This window comes from Anabrus simplex, chromosome 14 (assembly GCF_040414725.1).
Source record: "Anabrus simplex isolate iqAnaSimp1 chromosome 14, ASM4041472v1, whole genome shotgun sequence".
NCBI classification, from domain to species: Eukaryota; Metazoa; Arthropoda; class Insecta; order Orthoptera; family Tettigoniidae; genus Anabrus; species Anabrus simplex.
The window spans coordinates 96,601,751-96,627,516 of record NC_090278.1 but is presented as its reverse complement, the minus strand read 5'-3'; the positions used below and the strand labels follow the sequence as shown (position 1 = coordinate 96,627,516).

General features: G+C 42.1%; 1 protein-coding gene across 2 annotated transcripts in view; it reads right to left on the bottom strand.

Moving 5' to 3' along the window:
* Positions 1 to 25,766, bottom strand: part of LOC136885533 (phospholipid-transporting ATPase IF) — a 266,970-nt gene that overhangs the window by 172,808 nt on the left and 68,396 nt on the right. Inside the window, exon 1 of one of the 2 annotated variants that reach the window (XM_067158139.2) lies at positions 3,022 to 3,085. The exons of the other annotated variant lie outside the window; for it this stretch is intronic. Coding sequence (XP_067014240.2) covers positions 3,022 to 3,024 — 3 coding nt within the window. The 5' untranslated portion in view covers positions 3,025 to 3,085. Of the gene's footprint in view, positions 1 to 3,021; positions 3,086 to 25,766 lie in introns of those variants that run through there. 2 annotated transcript variants of the gene reach the window in all.

Sequence of the window (25,766 nt, the reverse complement as noted above, 5' to 3'; positions counted from 1 at the left end):
CTACTCTTTCACTTCCTTACAACTTTGTCTTACTGTGTTTCTTATTAATATCATCTGTCAAATACGTAATCTTATTGACAGAAACATAGAAATCTGTACAGTACCTGTGTCATAATATGATTACCCGTACATGAAATACTGAACTTGAAGTACTGAACTTAAAGTACTAAAAGACAGTTGTAATAAATTACCTTCAGCATTTTCTTTATTAAGAAAGTAATTACCGATACTGCGTTTCTAAAAGGTTACCTCAGTATGTTGACAAACACTGAATGCCTCTTGAGTTGAGTGTATTAAATTATGTATGATAACTGTTGTTATCCATTCATGAGGTATTTCTTTGGGTTCGAAGGCAAAAATTCTCTGCACATGTGCAACAAGAGTGATGTTCTTAGCTACTCTTAACTAGTTTATTGATAACCCATGCAGCTATATAGTATCAGATGTCGGTGGAGATTATTGTTTTAAGAGGAAGTACAACTGGGCAACCATCCTCTATAAACACTAATCAGAAGAAAATAGATGGAAGGGGTCCAACACTTCGAAAAATGAAGGTATCAGCAAAAGAAAGATGAAGACCACAAAGTGCGTGGAAATGAAAAACTTCCTAGGCCTCGAATGCGCTAATGCCGTCGCGGTCGGAAAAGAACAAGTGTTGACCAGGGGAGGTCGGATGGGCTAGAATAGGTGAAAGCCTGACACAAGTAAGTGAAAGCAATGTAAAGACTCAGCTAAGGGCCTCGTAGTCACAACCCAAATGGATCTCCCCCTGTGGTTGGGGGCAATAGAATAACACCCACGGTATCCCCTGCCTGTCATAAGAGGTGACTGAAAGGGGCGTCAGGAGCTCCTAACTAGGGAGCGTGGGTTGGCGACCACGGAGCTCTTGAGTCCTAACATTCATGCATATAATAATAATAATAATAATAATAATAATAATAATAATAATAATAATAATAATAATAAAGGTTAAGAAAATAAAAGCCATTGGTAGACACGATTCCTTAAGAAATAGAAATTCAGTCACTATTAAGTTGAGTTAACCTAGGTTAGGCTATTTTAGGGATTATATTAGGATATTATGTTAGGCTACGATACGTTAAATTACAGTAATTGGTTAGTGCGAGTGTTGTAATCTTTAAGTATTTGTCCAGCCATATAATGTACTCCATAGAGCATTTAAGATGAATGAAATATAGCTGTAAATAATAACTACAGTACCGTACAAGACAGCTATAAACGATTATTGGTGTAATGATGGCGAGCTGGACACAAATTGTTGGTTTGAAGAGATAGGCCAGCGAAATTAACCAATTAGGTTAAAATTCCTCACCTCGCCGGGAATCGAACCCGGGACCCCTATGACCAAAGGCGAGCACGCTAACCATTTAGCCATGGAGTCGGACACATGAAAAGAAAATTTCATAAACATCATTTGTCACGCCTACAGTTTTGTACCCACTGAGCTCCCCTTTGCTTATCGCTCGGGAAGCGAGACACTCTAATTCCCTCAGTTGTCTTATTTTGACAATTTGGTGCGACACGGTATCCCATTTTCCTTCAAAATACAAGTAATAACTCACATCATTACATCGGGCACGCCCACATAACGATATTTAAGACCCAATATGGCCGCCACCGCAAAGGATTCTGGTAGCGTGACCAGACCTCCCTAGACAGACCTTGGACAGACGAACATCACACAGCGATATCTGCCGGTGAAGCTTGGTAAAGATATGGACTGATACTATGCCCCATAGGATATAAGAATTGGCAGGTCTCTGTTATCTTTGCGAAATGGACTCACAACTTCTAACATCAAACTGTTCGATTACCGGTCATCTTGACACCCAACGAACACTATTGTTATTTGTACAGCAAGGCAAGAACTGAACTTTTAAAACATACTGGCTGAGGAAACTGCAGGAACATCTTCAAACACAAGAACTGAGTGAATCTCCTAGTTCAGTGTCGTTACACTACATTACCCTCGACCATGACGACTCGGTGAAGCAGACGCCATTTCCAGACCTTGGACATGCACACAGCTGATCACTAAGTTTGGCATAGAGATGGCGAGATGCTGAGATGGGAGAGCATATCGATTATGTCGCTCACAGGGTCGTATGGTGCGTGCATTCTATGGACTTGGCAGACTGGCAACTTCTGACTCGGTGAGAAAAGCAACGGAAAATGGCATCATTTCCGTCGTCCTCCTCTTCTGTGACACCTTGGCTATTCATGACAGCTCATGGCGAAGATACAACCAGCTTTCGGGATGATATACTAGCGTAAAGTCACTCATCACCGCCAAGATATCTCCTAATTATATGATAATGTATTTATTATAATAATAATACGTCACGCACGATAAAAAATGCCTTTCCCAAAACACTGAGATACGTCACTGTGAAACCAGCAGTCCAAACCCTATCCCTAAATGCCAATAAAGGACTCCTCGAAGAAGGGGAGAAAAAGGAGCGCAGAATCATTAGGGGCATCATAGGAACCAACTACAAGAATGGCATCCACCAAAACAGATCCAACGAGGAAGTCTATAAGAAAATTACAGACACGATCCGCAAAACACGGATACGATCACCTCGAACGAATGGACGGAAACAGGTTGACCAAACAGATCTTTCGCCTATTTGATTCAAAACCTAAAAACCACAATGCCTTCGTGTACAAACACCAAAGAAGACCTCCAAGTGCTACAGATCAAACCGGAAAACGCCTTTGACAGAGGTGTTTACCGAAAGAAGATAGTACGAACGGGCTAAATCGAGACGAACAACCGAAAAAAGACACGGTGTCCGTTGACAGAGGAACGCAAGCAAGCCCACTCAGATAGAATGACGGAAATATGGGCTCAAAAGAACGCAAATAATAATAATAATAATAATAATAATAATAATAATAATAATAATAATAATATCTCGGTCATGGCCTGCGGTTGCTAGGGTTCCACTTCCGCCACGCTAATTTTCAGATGACGCGAGCCATAAGACAGGTACTCACCATTAAGATTGCCGGGCCAAGACGAAGAAGAAGTACACTGACTGTGATCCATGAACTAACCTGGTCGCCGTGTTACTGGTTATCGTAGAGTGGAGTAGGCCTTCCCTGATAACACACCTGACGCGCTCAGATAGTCAATAACGTCAATTATATCCCATTGCATCAGCAGAGCATCATCATCGCCAATTTTGTCAGATAGGTATGGCGCGAGCAGGAATTGTTGAGGACCCTATACAAGAACACTTTCATCTTCAATTTGAACATACGGCGGACCTCCCAGACAACGGGAGTCAAATCGTGCACGCAGACAATCGGCGCTTGTACACCTACCAGTGAGAAGTAGCCTACATAAAGTGAAAAAGATTGGTTCCTGAACTCCACACCAAACGTAGCCCCACAGGCGGAGTGGAAGCCATATTGTAGGCTTATGGCTCGGATGCCAGGCTTGAAAGAAAGCAATTAGGAGATTTCGTGGCCTGGCCAGGAAATAATACAAGCAAGTTCTAGGAAGCATTAGCAGCATTTCTCTTAATCTCTCGTATCAGCACGCTCCGGCATTACATCTTCTTCAACGAATACAACCTCATTCTAAGTATTTACAAGCGCTTCCTTCCTCGTCCTGATACCCAGGTCTTTCTCCATCCTATTGATGTAACGACTCTCGTACGAAAAAAACAAGTTTGACAATAGATTTTGTCAAAGGCACTTAACACGCAAAAAGTGCTTCAATAATAATAATAATAATAATAATAATAATAATAATAATAATAATAATAATAATGATGAAAACCTACACCTGTTTTCCAGTCAATGACCGGGTGAGGGATGGAATGAATGAAGCCCCCAACTTGCGGCGAAGATATCAATTGTGCCGGCTGCCGAGGCCTGTCGCACTTCTCTGGGGCAATGATTAATGACTGACAGACTAAATGAAATGTTAATGGAGAATTGCAGGAATGAAAGATGACAGGGAAAACCGGAGTACCCGGAGAAAAACCTGTCCCGCCTCCGCTTTGTTCAGTATAAATCTTACAAGGAGTGACCGGGATTTGAACCACGGTATCCAGCGGTGAAAGGCTGGTGCGCTGCCGCCTGAGCCACGGAGGCTCTAATAATAATAATAATAATAATAATAATAATAATAATAATTGTACGTCCCACCAATTAATTTTACGGACTTCGGAGAGGAAAATTGAAATAGAGATAGCGGTTAGTTCTAGATAGGCCTATATTATGAGAATCGAGTACCGCGAGAATTTACTGTAGGAGTAATTTCAGTCTTGCACTCTACGACCTATAGAAGAAAGTATGTAAACAAATATAAAACACCATAAATCCTTGCTGAAACTATAAGAAAGAGCTTTTCCTGCCATGAAATACCAGATATGTACAGGGTATGATCAAGAAAGCAATGCCTAGGATTTCTCTGTATCAATGTCAACTATGATTATTTCCTATTGAGTTCAAAATGGCGATGTACCTAAATGTGAATCCAAAGATTGTCGTAGAAGTATGAGAATCCCATTGAGCTACAAACATAAGAGTAAGGCTAGAGAGTGGCTAATAATTATGTCTGTTACGGCGCTCTGGGTGGAACCAAGTCGAAATGACGATGCCATATTGCAAGGGCCTTCCCTATAGGCCTAGCTTCGTCCGCTTATAATGTGTTTGTTTTAATATTATATCAGTTCGAATAAATTAATAGCATAAATGGCAGCGTTTGTATGTGCGGCACAAACCATAAAAACAACACAAAGAGTGCATCATCTTTCAAATAAACGTTTTAGTAAAGAGCACAGTGATTGGCAGAGCTCCGTCACACCACCAGATGTCGGCCATTACTACGTAGACCCTATTGAGAAAGGCTCTGACTCTAGCTATACATTGCGTCCTACAGTTGCAACACGAGTACAGAAAGGAAGTGTTTATTCTGCGAATAAAATATGCAGCAATAAAATCCAGCCGTAGCGAGTTCCAAGTCGTTGAACTACTGTCATTTTAATGAAGAGTGGGTTGCCAGCAGATAACCTAGAAAGAAGTCGCGCTGCATCTGGTCAAGACCGACTCCAATCCTCAGACCGTAATATTTAAAAAAAAAACATGGCTGCCGAAGTAGCCGGATTGCTAGTATTGGCTAACACGAAAATACCACGTACATATTATATAAACGGCTGTAATTTAACATGATAAATGTAACATCATAGGGAAAATCACTTTTACGCGTTTGAAAACGCTTCGCCAACAAGTACGCACCACATATCATCAACTAGAATCACATATATTCTACTAGAAAAGAGACCAACAAGCTGATTTAGATTCAATTCGTTAAATAACGTTTTCTCTTAGATTTCACTTCGCTGGATAGATGAAAATACATGATAAAACTATTAAAATGGCATTTCCAACATCATTCTGAATGTTTCAAAATAAATTAAGGTGCGAAATTCCTCGATTTATTCGCTCTCATGAGAACTGTGAAATACAATTTGTTGCCTTAGTTTTGAAGTGGTGGACAATTTCTTAAATTCAGCACCCAATGAGTGGGAAGTACACCCGAAATAATAATATTATTGGCTTTACGTACCACTAACTACATTTTTTACGGTTTTTGGAGACGTCGAAGTGCCGGAATTTAATCCTGCAGTAGTTCCTTTACGTGCCAATAAATCTACCGACACGAGGCTGGCGTATTTGAGCACCTTCAAATACCACCGGACTGAGCCAGAATCGAACCTGCCAACTTGGGTTAGAAGGCCAGCGCCTTAACCGTCTGAGTCACTCAGCCCAAGTAACCCAATAAACGGCCCTGGTAATGTTAACATAACGTTGACATAACGGCACTTCACACAATGATAGTAACGTTAGTAATGAATCGTTCAGACACTAAAGACATAATAGGTTTTTACCCATTAAAGAACATTAGTGCAAAAACTCTATTGAATAAACAATCACATGGACGAGCTTCAATTCGGTGCAGTCTGCTTGATAACAGATAACCACAGCATGAATCGGAAGGTGTTGGTAGTGTAAAACCCTACGTTACAAACCCAGCTTATCCCTCTAGGTCACTATTTCTTCTATGTAACAGAATACAGATTACTCCATCTGTTACACTTATAAGTTGTGTTATACTCCAAGATCCAGCCAAACATTTCCGCAGGCAAAGTGCAGATTATTGTAAAATACAGTTGCACCTAAATCACTCGACACTTCGAAGCACACAGACACTGACGGAATATCACAATATCAATTATATTCTATCTAAATATTTTTCGAGGAACACGAATAGTTCGGAAGTAGAGAAATGTCTTCCCTAACCTCAGACTTATTCTGAAAATGATGTATGCACGCTACAGTTTTGTCATGGACTTCAAAATAATCACGATGTATATTTCTAATCCATATCTCTATGAGTGTTCTATTCCGTAGGAAACATAAGAACAGTTGTATGAGAGGCATTGCCATAGTTAGACTAAAACCTGGTCCACCTAGTGCACTTATGTTCTTTAATGGGTAAAAACACGATCTATAAAAGCACATTCTCACATTACTGCGTATAATTACAGATCCTATGTGTCCACTGACTCATATAAATACACTTGCACACTTATATTCTACAAAGAAACTAACATTTATCGTCAATTTACATAAAATTACACTAACTACATACGATAACAATAACTAAAACAAACCCATATTTCAACTATTCCGGCTACTCGATTCGCCATCTTTGAACGATCGAGAGTAGCATTAAGGTCTGAGGATTTGAGTCGGTCTTGATCTGGTGCAACTTAGAAGCTCTATCAAGTGACGTAAAACAAGGAACGGTTTATAACGAAGTCTTTGGAGAGGTGAACGACTTATTACTGGATCATTCGAGACAGTTTTGGGGTTACTTGTTGCAGTCCAGTTTCAAATTTTAGAGAAGTTTCACGTTTCCCTGCCACTTTCTTTCAATTATAACACTGTAATATGATGATGATGAAATTTATTACAAGAGATTTAGTTATTATCACTATCAATCCAACCTGTTGACGCCAGGAAACTGTCACAGAGAATAAATTGTCACGGTATGTATTTAATTAAGAACGAAACCGATGATAGTAAAATCGAGAAAGAATTAACATATATGTTCCTAATATCTTCCAGTAGTTTCCGGAATATATTCTGATACCAACACAGACTCTATCAAGAACTTCCCTACAAACAGAATTATGCCTCAGTATAATCACGTGCACCATCTTGTAATAGACATTTTTAGCATGTCGGAAAACCAGTTTGCCACATCCTGCGATAGAGTGCTACAGTCTTTGTAAGATAAATGACATCTTGATATAAGTGACTTTATCCTTTACTAATACCGTATTATTTCCTCTTCCTCTATATCTTTCTTCTGTAATTAAGTTCTGTTATTTGTTGAAACCGTTGATTTACTGTATTACTTGTTGTAAATATTAAAATAGTAGTGAACATTGCAATCACAGGTTAGTCACTAAAAAGCAAATATCACCACCCCATTTTTTTTTCAATGGATCATCACGCTGCACACTTGAGTACAGTATACTGTAGTTACATCTTAACATCACGAGACATAACCGCAACAAACTAACCTCAATTTAAGCATCAATAATGGAGGTTCCCTTACACAAGTAAATGATCAGTCAGGATATTCGGTCAGGTCGGTTTTCATGTTCAATGAGGAATTATCACTCTCACCCTCAATCAATGTAATGCTATACATTTCTCCCTTTGTTTAGATATTCGCATTACTATAACCGTATACTTGAAGAGAGGGGTACGTCTTGAACAATGCAATTTATTTAATCAATCATTGCAGTGTGATTTTCAAAAGTTCCAGAATTTACTTAATGCGTTCATATTCATAATAGTTCTTGCAGATTCTGCTTCTTAGACATCGTAAGTAAATTCTATTCATAAGAATTGGACGAAATAAGACTAAATAAAATGCTGCATTCGTCATTTCACACCAAATACTTTTTGTAGTTACCTCGTATTACCCAACCAGATTTACAATCCTACAGCAAAAGAGAATATGCTTTACTTATACCCGCAAATGCAACACTACTGATTTTCACCCCACGGCAGTAACACTGCGTGGAATCTCGCAGGTAACGAAAAAATTATGACTATACACACTGCCAACATGCAAGATTAACAGTAACTGTAAGATGTCGTATGATCAAGTAGAGTCCCTAAACTGTGCGGTTAGCAACACTGAATCGAAAATAACTATAAATCCTAAGGAAGCGGAACATCTATACTGCTAATAATAAGAGTTGGTGTCTGACAGGTAAGGTTGGAGGGAGGAGCACTGCACGTGCCATTTCACGATGTTGCCACATTCCAGCATTCCTTTCTACATACTCTTACCCCTCGCTTCCGGCTCACTTGTTCCCTCCTTCATTCTGACCGCTGTGATTTGTTGTAGACTACCTGGCTAGGCGGTGTCGTCCCATTTGCGATAACTCTTATACAAACAATCAGGTTCTTATCAGTGACAGTGACAGGTTTGGCAACTCCCATCAAGACGAGCTGCCCTGAAGTGTTATCTCCATGGCAACCGCAGTCGCCCCACCCTCGTTTCCATGGCAACCACACAGCCACTCCCTGTATCCCGCCTCGGCAGGCAGTAAACGGACCTCCCTCTAAGAAATGTCAGACGCCAACTCTTATTATTAGCAGTATACTAGATTGGATGCTGTGCGCTGCATCTTGTACAACAGAAGAACTTTTCCTCGCGACACCAAGCGCTGTTGAGGTTGCACACCACTGGTGTACTGTGCTGTGACTTCATTTGTGTATGTACGTACTTTGTTTCTGACTTGAATAAAAAAGTATTAATGGAGGAGAAACAGTTAGGTTGTTCCTTTGGTGACTACGCTTACATGCTGAGGACTATAATATTGTCGAAACCTGTGATGTTCACAACAATGATTAATAAATAAATACATAAATAAATAAAAATGAAACACCCCCTAGGTCTCAGAAACCTAATACCGTCTGGGTCGGAAAAGAAAGGTGTGTGTATTTTTACAGGTATATTTGTAGGGTTATAATTTATATTGTATTTGCAGTGTGTTTGACAGACTCAAAAGGTTTTGTTACAGAAAAAAAAAATTACCAAGGGAGGTGGGATACGACATATGAAAGTGAGGAGCGTGGCACAAGTGGAAGTAATGCCAGGACTCAACAACCCATGCTTCCAAGTTGAGAGCCTCTAGGATACCGTGTGGCTCACCCACAGAGAAGAGGGGATCGTCGCCATGTCTTCCCGGAAAAAGCAAGCACTACAAGTATGTGGCCCGCAGCGAGCAGTGATCTCGAGTGGGCTGGCCCTTGACCCCTCAACAACACGTCCTCTGTAGGTGAGTCTTACATCACTACTGTCCTGCATTGCTTCCGACACGTACTCCTCTTTTATTCGCTAATCGGCCAACTAAGGACCACGATAAGTTCTCGATTGCTCCAGTAGGCTCGCAGTGTCGACCACACCATCCATCCGACCACTCTGCACCCGTTGTCCACTTCGCATCCCGGGAAGTTCTGGTCCTAGCTCCATTTCTTCGAGGTCTGTCTTGATGTTATTGTACCAAGGGAACTGTTGTTCTTGGTTTTGAGTCAAAACTGTTAAAAATGCGTTTTGTCCATAGAGAGCCGTCCATCCGTCGTAGGTGAGCCCTGCGTTTGCGCATTGTGCCCATAATCTTCTCTATCTTGGAGAAGATTTCTTGCCTGCGTTTTCGTTTGTACACGCCGTTTTTGTAGTTTGGGACAAGAATATTGCTCCAACTTAGCGAGTGCACATTTCTGACGCACAGCTTGACGACACTGTTGAAATGGTGAATTTTGGTATTTACAGAAAAGCACCTTTTCTTATTTATGTTCCGGGTGGTTTGGAAAGCTGCCTCCATTTTCCTTGCTCTGACCGCTAGAGCCTCTGTATCTAGCCCTTTTGATTGGATCCACTCGCCAAGGTATGTAAACTCGTACACGCGGTTTATTGTTCCTGTCCTGAGAATGGTTTTCCGTGGTTTCCCATTTTCACTTCGAGCAAAATGCCGGGACAGTTCCTATTCACAGGCCACAGCCGATTCCTTCCTTATTCATTCATTTAATTTTCATTAGCTTCTCAGCTCAGGTTGGTGTCGGGAAGGGCATCCGGCCGTAAACATGTGACATAATTTCATCTTACGTCATCCCCGAACCAGTATCAAGAAACGGGGCTAAGGGGTAGACAAACAGCGTTTACACATTCTAAAGCAACATGACCTAACGTGAAATGAAACGAGGAAAATGAGGTATTGCCGGATTTTCTGTAGGCCTGTTGGTTATTTCATAAGCAACCTCGAAACTCAAGTGCACAGTAACCGCGCGCCTTTCACTCGTAATTGTACAGTTTGTAATCGCACCTCCTTAACCCGTCGGAACCATCTTAGTCTATTTCCATTTTTAACATTACGGCACTCTTCTTATGTCTTCTTCTGCAAAAATTGATTGATTCTTTCATTATGTATCAGCAGCATCTCTGGTGAGTAGAAAGAAGAACATCCACAGTTCACGTAAGCAACTCAATGTCTAAAACATCCCAGCGATATGAGCTATGAAGTTTAGGTAAATAAAATATAATATAGTATGAGAATATATTATTTATTTATTTATTTATTTATTCCTACAAATTATAATCCTTTTCTTAATCATCGTTATCCGGTCAATTAGATTAGCAATTCACTCTTTTCTACCACTACGAGCGCTAATGTGAGTAATTGCAGAGTTTCACATTCGGTGTCGAATGTTTTCAAAAAATTAAGAAACGCCTGTGGGTATTGAACCAAGGGACACATTACAGAAACAATTATGTAAATTAGTTAATTTGGCTGGGATTTGATTAGTAAAGAAACAAGATATTTTAGGTTGTATTTCCGGAACTGCATTTAGGCCGGAAGTGATTTTCGATAGAGCTATGGAAGATTCACAATTTGAAGCTTTTCCGTGCCCTTTTAACGTTCGACACAATTGAGGAAATTGCTTAATTTTACCTTTTTCGTAGTCTGGGGACTTTGCTACGAAATGTTTTCAATCGTTGGCTTACTTAAAGAGAGGCAATCAGCTGCATCTCTGCTGGGAAGAAAAACAGGAGACTATGGACATATTTTCTGCTCATACATATCACCTCGTCACGGTGTTGATTCGGTGTCTGTTTTTTAAAACTACAATTTGCTTTACGTCGCAGCAACACACGAAGGTCTTGTGGCAACGACGGAAGAGGAAAGGGTTAGGGCTGGGAAGGAAGCGGCCGTGGCCTTAACTAAGGTTTGCCTTGTGTGAAAATGGAAAAAAAGCATCTTCAGTGCGGTTCGAACCCACTGACAGCCACTTGCTTGGTCACGGCAGTTTAAAAAATGACAGTGTAGATTGCAAATCAGGAGGATTCCCCACGCGGCGGCCAGTCTCCACAACAACATGTTAACTGGTGACACCATCAACATGTTAAATGTTGAATACTGTTCATTTAACAATGTGACCGCACTTAATAAACATGTTGAACTTGACTTCCTTTGTTTATATATAGGTAGCTCATCATATCAATTTGTGGTAATACATTTAGGTGGTGTCTAGTATTTTCAAACAAGGACAATGGACTCAGATGAAGAGGATTTGGCCTTTGTTAGTGCCACTGTTGCTTCTTGTTATGATTTAGAAATGCTGTTTTACCAGGCACATTTCCTCCCCTCATCCTGCTCGCTGCTTCAAAAGCAAACCACTCTGAAGTATAAACTTTGTCCGTTCTCGCCCCCGACTTTCAACTTTTCTGAACTTTTTTCCAATTTTCGAATGTACTGGGAGCGGAGGGACGCTAGTTTTTTTCTTTCGATGCACTCGCAGGAAGAATTATAGATAATTTCGAGTTCCTGGAAACTGTCGACTTTGTTCGCTTTATCTCTGTGACATCCCACAAACAAGGCCTTTCTAGTCCGGCCCCGCGTGTAGGGCGTTCGATTCCCGGCCGGGTCAGGGCTTTTAATTGTAAAAGATTAATATCTCTGGCCTGAGGACTGGGTGTTTGTGTCGTCCTTAAGGTTTCTTTCCTCACATTCAACACTTACGCCATTTACAAAATACACGCACGTATACATATGGTGCAGGTAGCTAATGGCTTTACGTCGCACCGACACAGATAGGTCTTATGGCGACGATTGAATAGGAAAGGCCTAGGAGTTGGAAGGAAGGGGCCATGGCCATGTTTAAGGTACAGCCGCAGCCTGGTGTGAAAATGGGAAACCACAGAAAACCATCTTCAGGGCTACCGACAGTGGTGCAAGTAGGTCGACGCCCCGAAAAAATAGCATTTTAAAATAAAATAAAAAATAAATAAAATCTCCTTGCTCCACTCCATTTCTAACTATAAATTTTAGTATAGTGCAGAGAGAACTATACAGATGTGCGCGTACTGCAGCTGATAACAAAGAGAATGAGTGTTGCGGAGTGTTGTAACTATAATCCTACTTCACGAGAAGCACGACGTTTGCGTCGTTTAGGCTATCTGTTGACATGGAAACGGCAAGGAAGTTGCCGAAGCTGTGCCGACATCTCCAAACAACGAATTGACTTGACACGTTTTCCACTTGGAGCGGAAAACTCGCCAACATGTTAAACGTGTTAACCTCAACATTCTGAGTTAACATGCAAAGTCAAATGGAAGACACAATCACAATATACATGTCAACTGTAACATGTTAAATGTTAACCAGTGGAGAGCGGCCTTTAGGTCGGACAGAGTACTTTTTCCCACAACTTTTTTTTTTTTTTTTTTTTGTTGTTGACCAGTACCACCGCACTCATTCAAGTCTTCCACGCGAAAACAATCTAATTCACTGCTGCCAACTCTCACAAAACGCGCGATACAAGCCAGAGGCCCAATTTGAATCAAAATTCCTGGTCTCAAATGTTATATTTCAATATAATTATTTATTATTTTCTTGTTAAAATATAAATAATCGGGCAAACATGGTCATATAATCTTACCATAGAGATTTGGCTGGCGCATGCTCGTACAATGGTTTGCCACACTGCCCACGTGAAAGCTTCTTTCCGCACCTTTCTACGCCCCGAAACCGTCCAGCAGCGCGCTTCCCCCTTACACCTCAACCCCCTCACCCGCCATGCCTTTACCAGCGAACTGCGCGCTGAAAGTCACTCACCTAAGTTTGATCACTTATGCCGAACAGTCTTCCTTACTGATGAGAATTTACTCGTTTTAGAATGAGCATTATTCGAGTCCAGTATTTGACTTCAAATGTCGAGAGAAATTCGCTCTCTAGGAAGGACAGTGTCCGGGCCCTTCCCTCTTCCTCACGCCTTACCGCGGCCTTGGTCGTCTCCATCTGATTCCGAGAAACCAGCAGGAAACATGAAGTCCGTGATTTCTTGGAGATGCAATAAGGAAATGTTTCATCTTCGATTTGAACGAGGGTTACCATGTTTGAAAAAAAAAAAAAACTACTGGGGGAAGGGGGGTTTACCATCCTATGAAGTTTAAAAACCGGGGGGAATTCATATCCAGTGGTTTATTTCACATATTTTTCACTCGCTTGGCCGGTTTCCTTTCTTATTTTTTTTTTCTAGAAAACCCGTTTTAGAGACAATGCTGTCATAAAACTGTACACGAGCGAGTGGCAATGTGGTCGGAATCACGTACCTGTCCGCTTGCATTCAGGAGACAGTGGGTTCGAACCCCACTGTCGGCAGTTCTGAAGATGGTTTCCGTGGTTACCCATTTTCATAAAAGGCAAATACATGGGCTGTACCTTAATTAACGCGACAGTCCTCTCCAATCCCATCGTCACTATAAGACCTATCTGTGTCGGTGCCGCGTAAAGCAAATAGCGAACATAAATAAATAAATAAATAAATAAATAAATAAATAAATAAATAAATAAATAAATAAATAAATAAATAAATAAATAAATAAATGAAAAGGAACATCACATACCTAGCTACGGTCAATATTAACTCGCTGATCAAGACCGGGAAACTTAAATATACCCTTGAAATCCTGAAAGACAAGAACATCAGCATTGCAGCCTTACAAGAGACACGGTTCCCAGATGAAGATGCCATGGAGTCTCAAGAATATAGAATATATAAGGGAAAGCCTGGTAAGAGAGCCATGATGAATGTACCCTTCCTGCGGACAGGGTTCGCAGTACACCACAAACTAGTTGCTAACATACTTGGCTTCTCTTCGCCCAATGATAGAACTTCAGTAATATCCTTCAGGTCTAGCAATAGGGGATAGTCTTTGGTTAACTTCCATGCTCCTACCAATGACTTTAACAAGAAAAACCCAGAGACTACAGATAAGTATTGGGACACCCTTGAGGAAACCCTAGACCACATACCACATCCCACATCATCATACGACAATACTGCTGGGAGATTTCAACGCTCAGATTGGGAGAGAACAGAAATACCGGAAGATTGTAGGAAGATACCCGGCTCATAAGAGAACCAACAAGAATGGGGAACGGCTAATCAGTCTGTGCACCAAGTATGGATTACTCTTGAAGTGTACGGCTTTCAAACGCCTACCTAGGAAGGCCATGACGTGGCGCAGCCCAAACAGCATGATGGGCGAGTTCCAAATTGACCACGTAGCAATAGATAAGAAGCACCACTGCGACATTATGAACGTGAAGGTTTTACGAGGAGCTAACATAGACTCCGATCATTACCTGTCCATGGTTAAGATGAATCTGAAACCACTGTATAAGACCAAGGCTATGCATATGAAGAAAAAAGAAGATTCCTAGGTTTGATGTCACCAAACTTAAAGAAGACAATGCAAGTTACCAAGAGAGTCTGAACCAACACATCAATAGGATTAACGCCACTACAAATTGGGACCCACTTCGGGATGCTATAACAGACGCGGCTCAGAAGACGATCCCCAACAGACCTAAAGGAAACAAGCACCCATGGTGGTCAAACGAATGCGATGAGGCTATAGAAGCCAGGCGAGTAGCATGGCTCAAGTGGAACCATCATAAAAACGAAACCAACCTACAAGCCTTTATTACACAAAGAAAGAACACCTCCAGCATCATAAGAGGGGCGAAAAGAAAATACAACAAAGAACTGATTAAGCAAGCCGAGGAGGATTTTGGAAGAAACAACTCCAGAGACTTATACACAGGTCTAAAACAACAGACGACCCAGTTCACACCCCAAACTTTACACTTCCAGAGAACAGACGGATCATTGTGCCTCAATGATGATGACTGCATCAAGACCCTAGCTGATTATTTCCAAGGACTTTTGAATGCTGAAGAACCTGCGCAGCGCCTCCCAGTTAGAGAACCAGCTAACCCGGACACCAAAGACATCCCTCCTTCCACCTATGAAGAAGTAAGAGAGACCATTCAACTTCTCAAGAACAACAAAGCTCCTAGAGAAGACGGAATAGTGGCAGAAATGTTGAAACAAGCTGGTGAGCAAAGATTCAGGCACATACAAAAAGTAATCCTGGACATATGGGCTAAGGAAAGGCTCCCAGATGATTGGACATCAGCTGTTATCCATCCAATCCACAAGAAGGGAAGCAAAACAGATCCCAGCAACTATAGAGGAATATCACTCCTTTCAGTATCGTATAAAGTTTTCCAAGATTCTGGAACAGCACATAACAAGACAACTGGATAAAGAATTAGGAGAATATCAAGCAGGGTTCAGAACTGCAAGGTCTTGTGCTGAACAGATACAAAATCTGAAGACCATCCTTCAATATAGCAAGAAAAGATGCCGACAGTGGGTAGCTATCTTTGTTGACTTCCAGAAGGCATACGACTCCGTGGATAGGATCACACTCTTCAACACCTTAAGAGAACTGGGACTAAACGAAAAAATTAATAGGTTGGTGCAAGCCACCCTGCACAACACCACTTCCAAAGTTAAGTTTAGAGGTCAATTATCAGAGAGCTTCACAATCAAAACAGGGGTGAGGCAAGGAGATGGTATCTCATGCATATTATTTAACCGTGTCCTGGAAAAGATCATAAGAGAATGGACCAGGTCATTACCTGAGAACACCGGATTAAGAATGGGGTTTAAATCAGACAACCTGAGGATTCCATGCCTGGCCTTTGCTGATGACCTTACTTTATTAGCAAACGACATGCATGAGGCCACTATGCAGCTTCAAACACTGCACTCTATAGCAGCTAAAGCGGGCCTCATGTTCAACATTGGAAAGACCGGGTTTATGACCAATATCAAAGATGCCCCTACAACAATGGGAGTCAGTGATACAAAACACATCAAGAGAGCTAAAAATGTGAAGTACCTCGGAGAGTGGATATCGGAGGACCTAAGTGAAACGATGGCTCTTGAACAAAGGAGAATCAAATTAGACAAGGCCTACCATGCCTGCAGAAAACTGTATGCCTCAAAGCATTTATCAAAGAATGTAAAACTGAGACACTATAATGCAGTAGTCAGACCATCAGTCCTCTACGCAGCAGAATGCCTATCCCTAACTAAAAAGACCCCACTGAGAGCCCTGGAAGTGCAAGAACGGAAATTCCTGAGAAGAATAATAGGGCCAAGGATCCTACCAGATGGAAGGTGATGGTATAAACCCAACAATGAGCTCTACCGGCATCAAGAAAACATCATAGATTCCATCAGGAGAAAACGTCTGACTTTCTATGGACACCTATACAGAATGGATCCTAATACATTATCCCATAAGATCTTCAAGGTTGCTAACAAAGGCAAAGCTACTGGATTCCCCTGGACCAAACAAGTGGACAAAGATCTTGCAGAGCTTAATATTAATCAAGCCGCCATTACTGACAGAAATGCATACCGTTTAATGATCAAAACTAAACCTTTCCTAACATCCCTTACATCAGCTAGCCACAAAGGAGCCGGGAATTGGTCAGAGGAGCGCAGGAAAGAATTCAGCAATAAAATGAAGGAATACTGGGCCAACAGGAAGGCTCAAGAGGCCACTAAGAATACAATCCAGTATGCTAAAAGGGGCAGACGACGACAAAAACACAGCTAGAACACAAGCACCGTGGTCCACAGATGGCCTAAACGCAAAGAAAAAAATGAAATATATTCCGTGTATGATAACACACTGCCAATATTTGGACTCAAAAAATGTTTAAATTTTAATTTCAATATATATAATTTCAGATTACATTTCATTCATACCTTGCACTAGAATTGTAAATATACACTGACTGACAGAGCAAATGCAACACCAAGAAGGAGTGGTCAGTACTTTATGCCAATTGCAGGGTAGACTGACGTCACTGAGGTATGCTCATGATGTGAAATGCGCCGCTGTGCTGCGCACGTAGCGAACGATAAATGGGACACGGCGTTGGCGAATGGCCCACTTCGTACCGTGATTTCTCAGCCGACAGTCATTGTAGAACGTGTTGTCGTGTGCCACAGGACACGTGTATAGCTAAGAATGCCAGGCCGCCATCAACGGAGGCATTTCCAGCAGACAGACGACTTTACGAGGGGTATGGTGATCGGGCTGAGAAGGGCAGGTTGGTCGCTTCGTCAAATCGCAGCCGATACCCATAGGGATGTGTCCACGGTGCAGCGCCTGTGGCGAAGATGGTTGGCGCAGGGACATGCGGCACGTGCGAGGGGTCCAGGCGCACCCGAGTGACGTCAGCACGCGAGGATCGGCGCATCCGCCGCCAAGCGGTGGCAGCCCCGCACGCCACGTCAACCGCCATTCTTCAGCATGTGCAAGACACCCTGGCTGTTCCAGTATCGACCAGAACAATTTCCCGTCGATTGGTTGAAGGAGGCCTGCACTCCCGGCGTCCGCTCAGAAGACTACCATTGACTCCACAGCATAGACGTGCACGCCTGGCATGGTGCCGGGCTAGAGCGACTTGGATGAGGGAATGGCGGAACGTCGTGTTCTCCGATGAGTCACGCTTCTGTTCTGTCAGTGATAGTCACCGCAGACGAGTGTGGCGTCGGCGTGGAGAAAGGTCAAATCCGGCAGTAACTGTGGAGCGCCCTACCGCTAGACAACGCGGCATCATGGTTTGGGGCGCTATTGCGTATGATTCCACGTCACCTCTAGTGCGTATTCAAGGCACGTTAAATGCCCACCGCTACGTGCAGCATGTGCTGCGGCCGGTGGCACTCCCGTACCTTCAGGGGCTGCCCAATGCTCTGTTTCAGCAGGATAATGCCCACCCACACACTGCTCGCATCTCCCAACAGGCTCTACGAGGTGTACAGATGCTTCCGTGGCCAGCGTACTCTCCGGATCTCTCACCAATCGAACACGTGTGGGATCTCATTGGACACCGTTTGCAAACTCTGCCCCAGCCTCGTACGGACGACCAACTGTGGCAAATGGTTGACAGTGAATGGAGAACCATTCCTCAGGACACCATCCGCACTCTTATTGACTCTGTACCTGGACGTGTTTCTGCGTGCATCGCCGCTCGCGGTGGTCCTACATCCTACTGAGTCGATGCCGTGCACATTGTGTAACCTGCATATCGGTTTGAAATAAACATCAATTATTCGTCCGTGCCGTCTCTGTTTTTTCCCCAACTTTCATCCCTTTCGAACCACTCCTTCTTGGTGTTGCATTTGCTCTGTCAGTCAGTGTAGAGCGAGTTGGCCGTGCGGTTAGGGACGCGCAGCTGTGAGTTTGCATCCGAGAGGTAGTGGGTTCGAACCCCACGGTTGGCAGCCCTGAAGATGATTTTCCGTGGTTTCCCATTTTCACACCAGGCTGTAACTTAATTAAGACTACGGCCGATTCCTTTCCACTCCTAGCTCTTTCGTATCCCATCGTCGCCTTATGACCTCTCTGTATCGGTGCGACGTAAAACAAATAGAAAAAAAAAATACAGTTTTAAAATACAAATTCAGTGAGAGAAAAGTAGTTTGAGTAAATACATTGTAAACTGTTCATTGCAGAGGTAACACTTCATACGTTGGCCTTACTGTCATATCAGTACTTGTCAGTGTTTAAAATTTAAAGTTCAGATTCTCTTGATAAAAATGTGTTGTGTTGCTGGCATGTGGCACATATGACTCCACCTAAAAATGAAAGAAAATTTGGGGATAATAATTACCCGATTAGCGCGATTATCTGCCACACCCGGAGAATCGGGTTCGATTCCTGGTTCTGCCACGAAATTTGAAAATTGGTACGAGGGCTGGAACGGGGTCCACTCAGCCTCGGGAGGTTAACTGAGTAGAGAGGGATGGATTCTCGCCTCGATGTGGTTTTCCATAGTTTCCCACTTCTCCTCCAGGCAAATGCGAGGATGGTACCTAACTTAAGGCCACGGCCGCTTCCTTCCTTCTTCCTTGTCTATTCCTTCCAATCTTCCCATCCCCTACACAAGGCCCCCGTTCGGCATAGCAGTTGCGGCCACCTGATGAGGTACTGGTCATCCTTCCCAGTTGTATCCCTCGACCCGAAGTCTCACGCTTCAGCACGCTGCCCTTGAGGTGGTAGAGGTGGTAGAGTTCGAGGGAAAAACCAACCCTGGGGGGGGGGGGAGGGGGTCAACAGATTATGAAAGAAAGAAGAAAGAAGATACATACCCTAAATAGAAACGGAAAACTAAGTTGAAAGTGCTAACTGCTTTGAGCCACTCTGGAGTTTTGTCCTGGTCTACAGATAATTCGTGAAATGATAGTGTCCCTTTGATCTTTTTTCCTGTTCGAAGTACAAAAAGTCACACAGCAATACATATTCGAATATTTCCAAACACAATTAAAGAAAAGCAAATCACCACACAATTTAAAAAAAAACGAATTACCGCATAAATTAAAATTCTTTTTAGGATGAAGTTATGGCGAGAAATCACTTTGAGCCACTCATTACATTTGTTCTTATTTGCAGAAAATTTCTGTTCAAGTACAAAAAGGCGCAAAATAATATCACATATTCCAAGATTTGTAAACACACTTTTAAAACTCATATCACCACACTACACAATAAAGAAATTAACTGATTAGGGCATAACAATCAGCTCTCAATGGCAAGCCAACAAACACCTCATTGCGAACATACTGCCAACATTTACGACAGCAAAACAATATAAATAAAACTGGAAATGCGGTAATTTGTGGTATACAGCTTCCTGACAGTGAGTAGGAGGCCAGCGCTCCAGGGGCATTATGGTGAAACTTTCCAATTACAGCTTTATGCTGGGCTTCACAAGCGATTGTCAGGTCCGGTACAAGGAGCGCAGCGAGGGATCCAGTCGGCCGTTAAACTGAGTTCAGCAAAGATTCGCTAGACGGCCAAGTATACATTATAAGCCTATTCAAATCTATAAAAATAAACAATAATATAATGCAAAATGTGAAGAATTATCTAGAAGGCTACATGACCGTAGGTTGCCACGAAACGACAGCCAGTTAATTAACATGATATTGTCTGTACATTGCTCAGAACTGAGAAAGAACGGTGTTTCCGTATCCACAGTAACAAGGAAATGCACTTTTCAATTTCCCGTTATTCCTGTCTGTTCGCGCATCACAAGAGAATGGCTGACTAGAATTTAATGAAAATTGGTATGCAAAGTCTGAAATGAATCACTACCATTCAGACTGTAAATAATTTTATTCACGCTGAGTGAAATAGTCGTTATTTAAAACCCAAATATTTATGTTATTAGTGGCCCTTTTTTAATACTACATAACTATAAATTGACGATCATTTATGACTGATGCATTTTTACCGCACCGGATGTGATAAAAGATATTCATGAATTTCGGTTTTTGTTGTTAAGTCCTTATCAACGCCCAGCCACGAGAAAACATGTGAACAGTATTGAATGAAAATCGGGATGTTAAATCAGGAAATAAGGCACTAGTCTTATTCGAAGTGGATGAAAGGGTAGTTTATGGGAAGGCGCCTACAATTTAATTTTTAAATACCTATGTCATTGGTGTTATCGAAAAGTACTACATAAGAAAAGTTCCAATCATTTATCTCTTATAGAGTTTCACCATAACTTACCGACCATGATAATAGAACTGATTAGACTCTTGTTGCTTACCAACGCGAGCACTGCTAATATGGAAATATATATTGTTCAACTGTGTTAAATGGCCATGGTTCTGTCATGATTGCGGCCATCGGTCCGTATCGAAGGAAAATTGTCAAGATGATTATAAAAATGAGAAATATCGTAAAGGAAGGATCGCTTGAAGAATAAGACGGGGGTTGCCTCAACCGTTAAACAAGAGAAATTAATACATGTCCCTAAAATGAAGAAAGAAGCGTTACATATGGAACAAGCATCCATTTATTACGTCACACATGTGAAGCTCTATTGTACCTTGAAGGAAGTAATCTCACAGGAAGTGACCACCAAAGATAAAAGAAGAGCTCAACATAGAAACAAGAGACGAGAGATACAGCGATATTTGTGGACCTTCTAAAATAAGTGAAGTGTGTCAAGATAACGCTCTATAGCGGAACAATCACTGTCTACGTTTCAAGACAGGAAGATTGCGATGAACATATGACACAGTTCATATGGTCTAGTCCTTGCATCCCCCCGCCTTTACCACAATTTTGAAATATATTGGTCCCGCTCCCCAAACCGGGGCAATACAATGGGACGTGTGTTTACGGGCTAGAAGGCAGCAGGAACCGAGAGCGCCACTATTAATTAATTATGGTACCTCGAATGTATAAGCTGGGAATTGCGGGCTGCAATTCAAGCCTTGCAGTAGCTCACTTGGCAGGGACGCGGTGGGATTTCTGATAATAAATAAATAAATAAATAAATAAATAAATAAATAAATAAATAAATAAATAAATAAATAAATAAATAAATAAATAAATGCAAAGCCAAGTTAAACATGGCCCATTATCAGCGACCATGGTATAGCAATCCTCCGCTAGCAGGGAAGTTCGAACTCTTCACTGACGGTTTGTGGTTCGCACATCAAAATTCAAAACAAACGAACGAAGTTGCAAGAGAGGCTAACGATTTGTAAAATACATAGTGTACTTTTTCTGGTGGTGGTGGTGATTATTGTTTTAGGAGGAAGTACAACTAGGCAACAATGCTCCATATAACACTAATCAGAGAGAAAAATGCACGGAATCCCACACTTCGAAAAATTAATGTATCGGCCAAAGAAAGACAAGGGCCTCGGGGTCGAAAAAGAACAAGAATTGACCAAGGGAGGTCGGATAGGATAGATAAACGTCAGGTGACCTCCATAAGTAAGTGGAACTGAGGGCCCCGTGGTCACCAACTCACGCTCCCAAGTTGAGAGACCCTGGGGCTCCTTTTAGTCACCTCTTCCGACAGGCAGGGGATATTATGGTGTTATTCTACCGCCCCCACCCGCAGGGGGACGTACTTTACCTGGGGAAATATCTACGAGTTTATTATCAATAAATATATAATGTATCCTAAGCGCGCTCTGTGTTGGTCTACATAAGGGCCATGGCAGCTCTTTTGTTTTCATCTCTGCTCTATAGCGTACACTGCCTTCTTGATCGGCTGACGAGTACTGGTGACTCAAACAACACAATTCTCTTTGAAGAACAAAACATATTATCGCAATTACCAGTGCCTTAGTCATTCTGCAACAAAGCACTTACAACTTTTGCGACTGAAAAGACTCAAGCTCATAACTTGAGGCGCTAATCACTACAAGGTTTTTCGACATAACGTGTCATTGTATGGCCACTCACAATTTGATCCGCAATTTTTGTTTCTAAAGCGAATAGTGTATCTTTGTGGTTATATACTGTACATATTCATAAAAAGATGAAATCAGATGCTAGTGCCTATCTTTCTCGCAGAAGATGCTGCTCTAATTTCCCCTACAGAAGATAATCTGAAACGATCAGTCCATAATATGCAGAAAATTCAATCCAAGAATGAGTATATCGAAACAGAAACGTGGACTTTAAAGAGCATGAACCCATCCCAAGTAAAATTTGTTTAAACAATGAACTTATCTACTTGGGCTATAATATCTTACAGAGAGGAAGCTTACTTAACAAATAAAATTAAAAATATGCATAAACTTTGGGAGTTATAAATAAGACTATGGCGCCATCCTTCGATCAAGATCATACACGAATACGTGTATATACAACCTTACGATGTAGAAGTGAAGCACTGACAATAAGAAAAACTGGTGCTAATAAAATTAGATTAAATACATGAGAAAAATAAATGGTTATAGGCGATGGGACCATAAAAGGAATGAAGCTGTATTGAAGGAACTTGAATCAGAATATTATATGCACATGTTTATCAAGAAAGGTGAAATAATGTTTGAAGAATGGTTACAGAAAAATTTCCCAAGGAAATTCTCAAGCACTACCCAAAATAAACAAGATCCACCGGTCGTGCAATGAAACATTGGTGAGAGAATGCTTTTGAAGATCGTAACAGGCCACACGGTCTAACAGTGAATGGATGATGATATTACATCTCTTCATTTGCAGTAAAATCAGAGAGGTTCTGATTCATATTGCTCCAGACGAAAGTTGCCGGGACATTCGGACAAGGCCACGGGGGTCTACCTCTTCAGTCGCAAATGGTCTGAATAAAACAGTCTTCTCCGCGATGAAGGAACACAGCATTAGCAGTTAACGGGTAGTTTTTGTATGAATGCAGCCAGTAGCGTAGCCAGGGGGTTATAGTTACAAATTGATGAGAGAACATAATAAAGATAATGTCATATCGTCGATATGCAGGAGTGGAGCGACACACCACACATCCTGAACAGAGTTGTGAGCTGTGCATCCAAGTAGGAAGGGCGCTGATTCCTTCGTTCAGTATTTCATTCCACTTACACTGTTGTGGGGCGGCAGCCTTGTATCTACAACTAACATGTTTTCGTTCCTCCCCTGAAGGGGGAGGCGGGCCTCCTGGACGGTGACGCCGTCTCTCAGACCGGGAGATTTGTTACGGTGAAGGAGATGCTCGGGGAAGGTGAGAGGCCTATACTAGGAACTGTCCCGGCACTCGCCTTAGTGCAGGAGAATAGAAAACCAAGGAAAACCATTCTTAGGACAGCCCTGTCCTGTCTCCCGAATGCAGAGGCGTAGAGACGTGGTTACCCCTCCTCTGCTCGGTTGGCCGGTCGGAGTGCAGAGCTGTTGAACCACGGACCAGCCGTGGCCACTTATGGGCCGAAACCCACTCTGCATCTACCGACCCGTTTCATCTTCGAGCATGTTGAATAATAAAGAACGTTACTGCGACAAACAGACGAGAGGAGAAACGATCTGCCGCATTCCTTGACTGACACGTGTGTCTTAATTATTATCTGCGCACTTTTTAGCGATAGATTTTACACCCTAGTGCTGAATCGGTCGACTTCGGTTATCTTCGAGATTCGTATTGGCAACCTTTGAAACAGAAACTAAGAATCGCTTATCATCGCTGGCCTACACTTTAAGTACTCGTATTGTTGTTGTTTACACAGCAAAGCCAAACTATAGAATTCATGCCAGGAACACGTTTCGCATCGAGAAATGTTATATAGTATTAGATATTGTGTGTGTGACACAGTTGTTGGCGTAAGATAATAAGGGTTTAGAAAATTCATATCGATCGATCATATTATCGATTCAATTCAGATTTCATTTCCATTCAGTTGGCAGTATTAACGGAACCGGCAGTGCTCCCTTCTTACTCCTCAACCGAGTACAAAAATCTGTAAGTAAAAAGTGCGCGTACAATACATGTGTTATTCTGCTGTGTGTGCAGTTACGGCTGTTTAGTAAATGAACTGTGGATATTGGCAGTAACAATCCTGTGTTATCTCTGTCTCCATCGTACACCCCTTCTCCTTCCTGAACCACGGCAGCGGCGTAACAAATATGGCGCCCGAAAGTAACAAAGTAACGTGATTTCCTCCGCCAATCCGCATGCAGCATCGTTCTAACACAAAGAGCATCTCTGATTTTCTTTTTGTCGGAATAGTTCTGATGCTCCTTGTATATAGCGAATCATGTATTACACAATGTTTATCTAAATGTATGACGCACGAAGCACACACCTACTGTTATACAGAGGGGTCCAGAAAAATGAAGACACTCTTTGATGGTTAATAACTTTGGAACGAAATAACATATTGTTGCAATTCTTGCGCGATAGCGTTGTCCATTGTTTTCTCAAGAGATGATGAAACCTTGGCACGCGTTTTCCATCAAATGACAGTGCAGCAATGAATGAAGTACGATTGTCGTTTGAGCAACGCAAGGCCATATTGAAGTGGTGCTGGAAGTAAGAAAACATAATGGAGGTGCAGCGGCAACGGCGCAATGTGTACGGGATAAATCTGAAGCCGACGGTACTCTTCAGGATGTGTATAAGAAAAGGTCTGCCCAACCAAAAACATCAACAATTCCAGCTCCTTGCGTTGCTGTGTTGCAACATTTTTACTAGGTCACTTAAAAAATCTGTGAATCAGAGTGCACGTGAAAGCGGGGTAAACCGATCAAGCGTACGACGAATTCTGAACGCTGCACGCTATGAACGTGGACGACCCGAATCCAATGCTGGAGTACTGCGAGGATTCGAAGCCATGCTTCGCGAGGATGAACGATTTGCAGGGATGGTTTTCTGGTCTGACGAGGCGCAATTCAAACTGAACGGTACTGTAAACCGCCACAACTGTGTGCACTAGGCTCACGCTCACGTGGACAAACATGTGTGATGTGG